We start from the raw sequence: 9,687 nt of genomic DNA, 5'->3' as shown, positions 1-9,687 counted from the left end.
TTCTAGCATGGCAGAGGAGACCAAGGACTTGTTGTGCCGGTGGGGGGGAAGCAAAGAGATGAGCTGGAAGCATCGGGGACTTCAACTACTGGGAGACAATCAAGGAGCCATTGCCTTAACTGCGAAACCTGGCAAACATTCGAAATCGAAACATATCGGTAACAAGTACCTGATGATCAGACGCCATTTGGAGTTGACGCAACTTACAACCCAACACATCGGAACTGATGATATGGTGGCCGATATAATGACAAAGGCACTTGCAGTGTTGAAGTTCACACACTTTCGCAAGGCTATGAAAGACTTACCTATTGTGTCTAGCGATGACAACGTATACGATGATATGTCTACTACTACGACTACTGCTACTGCGTTGACTACTGCTGTTGATGCGGAGGCTGTACCTGAGCGACATTGATGAAGACGAGGGCGATCGAGTGGGAGTACTGTTACTGAGTGGACTGCTATTGTCTTTGAGCTGCGACTACGCTACTACTAGGACTATGGCGGCAACTAGGATGCGCGTGTGTGATCGCGTCGACTTCCAAGTGCGTCGCCGAGATCAAGTGGGAGTGTGAGCTATAAAACTTACCTGCGTGTCGAGCGCCAGTGCATTGCAGTCTGCCAGTGTCCGGTGCCCCCATCTACGAGCCACCGTCCACTGCCAGTGTCTGCAAAGACACATCCCAAGGACACTCATGCGCCTGGCAGTGCAGCTTGCGGCTGCACTACAACCGGCTACACTGAGTACACATGCGTGCAATGGCGAAGGACTATACCAAGGACTGTATGCACAAGGACATCGTTGGCTGTGCGCTGCCAAGATGGTGTATTCAAACGAGAGTGCATTTATCTAGAGTTTAGTATTGACTTATTTGCTATTTGTATACTAATCTACTTTTGCGGTACAGCGGTGTTCTGGCGGAGGCTGCTCAACACTTTGCGTTTTGACGCCTGCCGCTCATCAGAGAGCAGCAGAGAAGAGCAGCCTCGCCAGACACCGCAGTCCTGTCGCGGCCTTTTGCCCGGCACTTACGTGTTTACGTTACTTCCTGATTAGTTTCCTAAAGTTGACATTTAAGTGTATTTACATTTAAATGGCTCCTACTCTTAGAAGCGATCGACACATGGAGAACAATCCCCCCGTGACGAACCCTACGTCACCACTTGAGGTACGACGTTTCCACTACTCCACGGATCCGCGCGAGCGGCACCCATACAAGCATGGCATCGAAGGATACTGTAGAGATATGCAAATGTAGATCTGTTCCGAGGGAGATCTTCGTGACTTGGCGTGGTTGAGCGAGTACTGTGACGTTGAGTATACCGTAGACGCAATGAACATTGCTGCAGCTAGTGGCCAGCTGGGAATGGTCACGTGGCTTCACAAGAATCGCGACGAAGGGTGTACTAGATCAGCCATGTATAAAGCTGCAACAAATGGATATTTTGAAGTAGTGAAGTGGTTCAACCAGAATCGATACGAAGGGTGCACGTCGGCAGCGATCGATGTGCAGCAACCAAAGGTCATTCTAATACCATTCAATGGTTATTCGAAAATCAAGATGGAGGGTACACCAGTGCTGCCGTGAATGCCGCTGCGAGTAATGGACACTTGTTCGCAGCAGTGTCCATTAGCTGCGAGCTCCATCCTTCAACTTTTTTAGGTGCAGATTTATTACCACACCCAGATAACCTTCGCTCACAGCATCACGCAACGCATCCGAACGGCAGTTCATATTGACGCTACTCGGTGAATTGGCGTAAAGCCATTGGATCATGTCTAAGACATTCTCCACTTGAGTTGCTGTCACAGTTACTACTGCTAAACAGATGCGGTATCGCAAAAAAGTATGGCTGTGAGCGGCCCGATTGAATTCTCCTCGCGATATATTGCCACTGAGGATGTTAGTAACAAGCGGCGATTGATTTAAAAAAACGCTGATATCGTTTGCTGAGCCGGGCAAACTCGAAAATGTATGCCACATCCACCGGTCAGCTGTCGTGACGGCGTCCAAAACGTTTTGCCTTTGCCTTGGTAATAACCCTTCCAAGCATTTGGACAAGCTGCCCACTTATAGTGAAAGCAATTGTGTGAGCCAAACAGCCCTGGTAAACCTCTGTTTGCGTATCCAGATGAGACGGCGATCGAAGATACTCATTTGCAAAATTCTGAGCTGCAGAGTTGCAAAATATCTTCAGACAGGGTGACGATAGCGACTCACTGATACTGTAGTACTGGTCTTGGCCATCGGCTCCGTCACCTTTCGACAACATATGCAGTGCGACTGCAGCCTTCTGCTCAGCCGATGCTCCCATGAGGTCGATATCGTCGGGATTCTGCTGAAAAAAGCGTTTCCGAAATGCTAGAGTCCCACAAATCTTGTTGAACACCGCAATAGGTACACAATGTCGCCGATCAAATTGCTTGTCGCTGTAAACTGTATTGTCCGCAAGATAATCACAAATGAGGGCTGCATGTCCAGACGCAGCATCACGGGGTATACGCATAAGATTTCCTTTGTTTGAGCCTTGGCTGAGTGAAGAGTCTGTTGGGCACACGTCTTGTTCGACGCAGACAGCTACAAAAGCAGCATCAGGAAGATCGTCGTCATCATCGCGGAGAAATTCTTGGTCGCTACTCTCAATCTTTGTTCAGAGCTACCCGACGGCTGGGGATGGTGAATGGTCGCTATTCTAATATCCCATCCAATAGCAACACCCGAACAAAAACGCTCGATAGTAAGTACGATAGTAATTGCGAGTAAAGATGGCCTTTAATATGCTCCAATGGCTTTACGCCAATTCACCGAGTGATGTCAATATGAGCTGCACTTCGGATGCGTTGAGTGACGCTGTGAGCGAAAATTATCTATATGTGGCGAAATATCCGCACTTAAAAAAGGTTGAAGGATGGAGCTCGCATCTAATAGACACCGACGGCAACATCGACATGGTTAAGGGTTTGATGGGAATCGGACAAAAGGGTGCACTACCCTGCGGCGGTGATGGGTGCTGCATCTAAATGCCACTTTGAAGTAGTCAAATATCTTCTCAAGAACCTTAACGTGCAAGTCACGAATGCTGTTCTGCTTCAATCGGGGATGGGTGCTTACAGCATGCAGAGTTTCTACATGCTAATCGTTGTGAGCCTTGCTCCGGTGCAGCCGTAATTCTAGCAAAAGAGTAAGATTATGACGACGTCGCGGAAATGCTCTTGCCGCATGAAGATTGTCGAGTTGCAGCTTGAAAACAAAATTATAATAACATATTCTATTTTCCAACCTCTCATTGAGGGGTGACTGGTTTTAATATACTTCTGTACTCTAAACGCCTACGAAAAAAAGATTGCGACCCTGGGAGATCATTTCCGAAAAGTAGCTAGGGATGAATGACCTACGGTCGTCCCCATGTTTTAAAGAAAACCCGTGAAACACTAACCGGTGTCATGTCGGGCACGGCCGCTTAAGAATAACGCTTGCCTCAACTCTCTCAACTTTGCATCAGATCGTCACCAAGCAGCTCAGCCTTCAGGGACAAATATTTATCCTTTTTTGTCCTTGGACTGGAGAGTTTTTCTATCCAGATAGACGAAAAGTACACATTCAATTCCTAGTCATCAAGGGGGCTGAGTGACAGCAACGTCAACAGCATGGAAATGCACTCACTCTCTCGTCTTTATTCAGACAGTGAATCGTTCCATGGCTTTCTAACTGAAATCAAGCTCCTGTATCCGTCTCTACCTCTAGTAGCGGTAAAGCTTGGCCGATCGCGTTTGTTCGAGATCAACCTTGTGGCCGAACAAGTCCCGAATGTTGTTGAGTCGGTACTTGATCATTGTGGGGCGCTCCAGTGACAATCCCCAGGCGATAACGCGTACATTCTCGGGAAGACCCATGGGACGCAGCATTTCCGGACGGAACACACCCGAATTACCAATCTCAGTCCACTTCTTAAGGTCCGGGTGGAAGGCGAAGATCTCCATACTGGGCTCCGTGTACGGGTTATAGGCCGGCTTGAAGCGCATCTGCGTAATGCCGATCTTCATGAAGAAGGCCTTGATGATACCGATGAGGTCACCCAGCGACAGGTCGTAGTCTGCCACCACACCCTCGACCTGGTGGAACTCAGCCAAGTGGGTCGCGTCCATGCTTTCGTTACGGAACACACGGTCGATGGAGAAATATTTCTGCGGGGTGAAGCCGCCGGGCTGGTTGGCGAGCTTGTGTAGCATCTGAGCCGAGATGGCGGTCGTGTGCGTACGCAGGATGTTCGTCATAGACGTCTCGCGCTTGAAGGCACCACGGCCGTGGCTGTATTCGTTAAATGATGAGTTTTAAACACGTAACCAACTGGTCATTCGATAAATTCATCCACGTACCCAATGGAGTCGAAGCCTCCGTTCTCGTGCATGTCGTGGACGCGCTTGTAGTAGTCCTCGGGCACCGTCAGGCAGTACTTGGGCTCTGCAAATACAACACAAAGGGATGATTCACTTAGCTCACATATTAACCGCACAAACGGCAGCCACCGAGCGTACGAGTGAGGAAGAACGTGTCGTGGGCATCCCGGGCAGGGTGCGACTGCGGCTGGAAGAGCGAGTCGAAGTTCCAGAAGCTGCTCTCTACGAAGCGGTTGGTCGGCATCTCCTGGAAGCTGCAACATTCGCCACATAAAATAAGCAAAGGCACACATACCCATAGCTTTTCCATTGTAAAAAAACTCACCCCATGTCCATGAGCACGCGACGGAACTCGGCGCGCACCTTCATGAGCGGGTGCAGGTGGCCACCGCCAACAGTCAGACCCATCGTCTTGAAGTTGTAGGGCTTGAACGTCTCCTTCTTCCACGCGTCACTGCAATAACCTCGTCAGCACTCTTCACTCCTACATGCTTCAAGTAAGCCACTCACCCGTCCAGCATCTCCTTGGTCAATCCTGCTGCTTGTTTCTTTCTCTGAAGAGCAAAGTTCACGCCCTTCGTCAGCGTGTACGACTTACGCGTACGCACTTCGGCCAATTTGCGGCGCTTGAGCGTGTTGGCCTCGTCCTTGGAGACAGCGGAGAGCGCGCCGTCCGCCTGTTGAACTCGACGGAGCATCTCCGTGACCTCGTCCTTGACATCGTCCACATTGCGGTAGAACTTGCCATCCGCCTTGTCTAAGCGGATCCACTTGTTCTTCATACACGCGCCCTGTCCAACCTTAAGTGTAGCGGCGCCCACTGCGGCCTCCAGCGTCTTGCGGTCGACGCCCTCAGCGGAAATTGCGTGAAAGACTTGAATCTCGGGCGATCCCTGAGCCAAGAAGCTGTTGGCTTCGTCTTTCAGCACGTAGAACGACGTGGAGCGCTCTGTGTCGGCCACAAAGGCGTCCACCAGCAGCGACTTCATGACACCAACCACCAGCTCGTGCGACAGACCATTGGATAAGGAAAAATCGTACGTGTCGGCCACAGACCCCTCGCTTCCGATGGTCTGTAGCAGCAGCGCCTCGGCGCGCGTCTTGTCCGCTTCAACGCTCATGCTCACGCTAATCTGAACAGGAGACCAACACTCTTTGTCGGTCAATGGAGGCGATAGCTATTTGGCTCAGATGAATTTTCCAAGAAACGCGTCTACTGTTTTGCGTCGATTACGTACGATATCAAACCTCGCTTGACTGCCAGTGTCACTGTAAATCAAAATGGGTCAATCCGTCATAGCCATTCGGTGACTTAGCTGCTAGATGGACTCGAGGCGACACCAGGGCGGTCGACGTTTCGACAATGGCGGACGCAGATTCCGACGCGGTGGAGGACGTGGATCGGGCCCCATGTGGTTCAAAGGCGAGGGCTACAACGACCACGAAAGCGTGTGTATCGCCGAGGAAGTGGCGGGCATTTCGGGCTTCCTGACTCCAGCCCAACGAGGCTTCAAGGGCGTCGTTAAGCAACGCTTCGCCGACTTCGTGGTGCACGAATTATCACAGCGCACTAAGCAGCCAATCACGCTGCAGAATGTGGCCAAGAAGGGCAAAACTGCTCAGCTTGCTTTCCAGGAGCGCGTCTTGGACTTCGTGCTGGGCGTCGTGACACCCCGCGATGAGATCAATAAGAGCGAAGAGATGCAGGACAAGGAAGAGCTCATCGGTTCGGTACGTCAGCTGGCGCGTAAGCTGCAACAGACGTCGACGAAGCAGCAGAAGCTGGTCCAGGTAGCTCAAGAGGCCTATCACTTGAAGCAACTGGTGATACTGGTGACTCAAGAGATTGGCGCCAAAAAGGGCAAAGAATTTGAGCAGTTTTTGGAGAAAGTGGAGCTCGCACGTGTCGAGTTTGAGGCCAAGGCGAAGGAGGTGGGAGAGCAGGCAGCCACTAATGCTGCTCTAGCGGCTGCGGACGGACTGTCATTCTACCTCGGAGGATTAAATGAAAAGGCGGACCGGGTGTTTATCCACGAGACCATGAGACGCTACGGCAAGAGCAGAATTGTGGCCGACACGTTGAATATTGGAAGCGATACGGCCGTGATCCGTGTGAGACCGCACTTTGCAGTGAAGTTGCTGCCAGGAGAACGCGACAGCAGGAGGGACTGGCCTGTCGGACAACGTAAGTGTGTTGGTCGTGGTGTATTGAGGGTGGGTGCAAGACTGACACTGTCATTTGTTTGCAGCGGACTATCTGCAGCTCACGCTGTACAAGCGAAATAAGGACACGTCGGCTGTGATTAACCAGCTCGCGTCCGTGTTGAAGATTTCTCCAGCGCTTTTCTCCTTCGCTGATGTCAAGGACAAGCGTGGAATTACGACTCAGCTCTGCACGGTGTACCGTGTGCCGAAGGATCGCGCCCAGGTTGCGTTTCGACCCGGTGGTACGAAGAAGCTGGAAGACCAGCAATATCTCGTCGGCGACTTGCGCTACGTCTCTCGGAAACTCGAGCTGGGTGACTGCGCCGGCAACCGCATCGCGATGGTGATCCGCTCGTTGCCAACAGATGAGAAGGAGTTGCCGGACAAGGAGCTCCGCCAGACTGTTCGTAGCTGGGAGAGACGAGGCTTCATTAACTTTTACGGACTCCACCGCTTCGGTAACGCCAGCACGTCGTATCATCTGCTTGGCCGTGCGATGCTGCGTAAGGACTATAAACTGGCAGTGTTGCTGTTGCTTCGTCCCCAGGAGGGGGAAGCTAGCAAGATCCGGGCAGCAAGAGAACATTTCCGCAAGCACAAGGATGTGGCTGCTGCGCTACGTATGCTTCCACCCTTTTTGGTGCCAGAGCGAGCGGTTCTCGAGGGCCATCAGCAGCATGGGATTGATGCGCACGAATTGGCGTTCAATAACATCCCGAAGCCTCTGCGTGTATCTTACATCGAGACGTACCAGAACTTTGTATGGAATGAGATGGCGAGTATGCGCGTGGCTAAGTTCTCGTCGACGTCGGCTGTTGTTGGCGACCTCGTGCTTGTTCGGAATGTCAACTCGAAGGTGGTGAAGACGTCGAGTGAATCAGCTGAGCCTGCAAGGAAACGTATGAGGACTGGGAAAACCACGAGGAGGCAACTGATGCAGGAAGTTATGGAACTTACAGAAGCCAATGCGAGTCAGTACTCGATCGAGGATGTTGTGTTGCCGCTACCAGGACACGCTGTCAAGTATCCCACCAATGAAGTCGGTGCTGCCTATAGAAAGATGCTCACGACGGACGGCATCGACCTGAACGCTCACTTTGGACCTGATGGAAGTCAGTTGTATGTACTGGATGGATCGTACCGCCACTTGGTGAAGAAGCCCACACGCGTTTCATTCCAATTGGAGCGCTACGCAGACCCGACGAAGCCGTTGATCCCAAACGACGTTGATGCTTTACTCGCTAATTCTCCTGACACTTCGTCGCCACAAAACACTGAGGAATCCTCGTCAAAGCAAGAATCAGAGCAGGAATCGCATCGCGCAATGATTCTTGAATTCGATCTGGACTACGGCTGTGACGCCACGATCGCTATTCGCGAGCTGATGAAGCAGAGCAGCAGTGCGCACGTGAATTGGCAGACTCCGAATGTTGATGCACCTGGCAGTGAAGCGGCCAAATCCGGGAGTGGCTCCACTGCCGCTGACTCTGCATCCAGTGGTTCTAGAGCTGGACAGGCGAAGAAGGCTGACACACGCAAGGTCATCAAAGCTCAGAAAAAGACGCAAGTGGCTATCGGTCGTCCAGGTTTTAGCCTTGGTAGGTCATAAGGGGTCAAGCCTAGACGATAGACATGGTGTCGAGTGTTGATTGTTGAAGATAACCGAATCTACGCGTGTACTGAATGCTCAGTAACTGAAGTGGGTAGGCAATAGATAGGCAAACGAGGCGTTGCAGCTAACTGAATTGGCATGATTGCAGGTACTTGCAGGCTCTGTTCAGAATAAACAAACCCGATCATTAAGGGTGAAATATCTGTCTATCTAGCTTCATTCCAGCCTCTAATAACCAAGTTCGGCGGCAAGTTTCTTGGCCTCCTCCCAAAAGAGAAACGTGAAGATGGTGTGTGGTCCTAGCCGCATGTAATGCGCTGCCCAGCCCTTGTAGAACCCTCGAATGCCCTCGCTCTTCATGGTTTTCATGATGCAGTCCAGCACGCCCGAGTACAGTTTGCCCTTGCCGTTCACCACCTTCTGGCTGTAGATACGCGTGGACACCACATCCATCGGGTTCATCGCCGTCGTCACCACAAGACCCGTCAAGATACTCGCTGTAGCATCAACGACTCATTCAGTTCTCCATCCAACTCCCCCACTTACAATGACAACCTTACAGCCCAAGTGAACTTGCACACCGTCCTCAAAGCCCGCTGCGAGCACGAGTGTCTTTGCCTGTGTATACGTGGCCAATTGCGTGCCTGAGCCAATCTGCATCGAAGCAACCACCGCAAAATCAGAACACACCCTTACAACCAAGCCGGATAATCTCTAACATACTGCAACACGCGGAATCGACGCCGTAGCTCCACGATACAGCCCAAATAATCCATCGGCCTTGACAATCTGCCGAAATCCGTCCATCTACAGCAACAGAACAAGTCAAACCATGAGCTCTCCACTCTCGCCCTCCTCGTGTTTTCAATGTACCATTCCGTTATACGCGTATTGCGCATTGATTTTCCCTGCTGAGCTGGCCGCTTGAATTCGTGCCTTTACTAGGAAGAAAGGACTGCCGATGAAGGCTCCGATCATTCCAGAGGTGGCTGCAGCGCACACGTTGCGAATCGGAAATGAGTAGGCCGTGGGGTCTGTTGCGCCAAAAACCTTCTGCATTGGCTCGAACAATCCCAGGCGCGGTCCATTCATGAAGATCTGGTACGAGATACCAGGACCAAGTCCCCGCTGAATACCGCGCAGGCCTTCGGTGCGTCCAATGGTGTAGAAAGCATGAGCGAAGTTGCGGTACTGTACCACGGGTGCCGCACCGCGCGTCACGTTGTGTGCCAGCTCTCCCTGTAGCTGCATACGCGTCTTGATGACTTCCATGGGGTTGGAGACCACACACGCACCGCTCGTAGCCACACTGGCCAGTAGGAAGTCCATCACGATGCTCCGGTCCGCCATGATGGAAGTCACTTGACCGCAACAAGAGCAGAACTGTTGTGAGACGAGTTTTTATTCTTTCAGTTTTACAGCAGTCGTGTGGACCACGTGACTGGATGATTGTGCAAACGGCAAACGC

The 9,687-nt window shown here is 51.6% G+C and overlaps 3 protein-coding genes across 3 annotated transcripts; 1 reads left to right on the top strand and 2 right to left on the bottom strand.

Moving 5' to 3' along the window:
* Positions 1 to 3,655: 3,655 nt before the first annotated feature.
* On the bottom strand, positions 3,656 to 5,529 carry PITG_01036 (phenylalanyl-tRNA synthetase alpha chain; the record flags this gene model as incomplete). Its single annotated transcript, XM_002909514.1, has 5 exons — positions 3,656 to 4,313; positions 4,382 to 4,466; positions 4,541 to 4,656; positions 4,728 to 4,856; positions 4,913 to 5,529. The coding sequence occupies 5 exons, from the start codon at positions 5,521 to 5,523 to the stop codon at positions 3,746 to 3,748; spliced, it is 1,509 nt and encodes a 502-aa protein (XP_002909560.1).
* Positions 5,530 to 5,725: 196 nt separating this feature from the next.
* PITG_01035 (pseudouridylate synthase, putative) lies at positions 5,726 to 8,216 on the top strand (the record flags this gene model as incomplete). The annotated part of the gene is made up of 6 exons (XM_002909513.1): positions 5,726 to 6,064; positions 6,122 to 6,602; positions 6,652 to 6,961; positions 7,019 to 7,442; positions 7,494 to 7,832; positions 7,917 to 8,216. The coding sequence occupies 6 exons, from the start codon at positions 5,726 to 5,728 to the stop codon at positions 8,214 to 8,216; spliced, it is 2,193 nt and encodes a 730-aa protein (XP_002909559.1).
* Positions 8,217 to 8,704: 488 nt separating this feature from the next.
* PITG_01034 (Mitochondrial Carrier (MC) Family) lies at positions 8,705 to 9,491 on the bottom strand (the record flags this gene model as incomplete). Its single annotated transcript, XM_002909512.1, has 4 exons — positions 8,705 to 8,716; positions 8,766 to 8,873; positions 8,943 to 9,026; positions 9,093 to 9,491. 4 exons carry the CDS (start codon positions 9,489 to 9,491, stop codon positions 8,705 to 8,707), a joined length of 603 nt encoding a protein of 200 aa, XP_002909558.1.
* Positions 9,492 to 9,687: the final 196 nt, after the last annotated feature.

This window comes from Phytophthora infestans, genomic scaffold (assembly GCF_000142945.1).
Source record: "Phytophthora infestans T30-4 supercont1.1 genomic scaffold, whole genome shotgun sequence".
NCBI classification, from domain to species: domain Eukaryota; phylum Oomycota; class Peronosporomycetes; order Peronosporales; family Peronosporaceae; genus Phytophthora; species Phytophthora infestans.
Note: the sequence above shows the minus strand (reverse complement) of the source record. Positions and strands in the feature narration are given on the sequence as shown.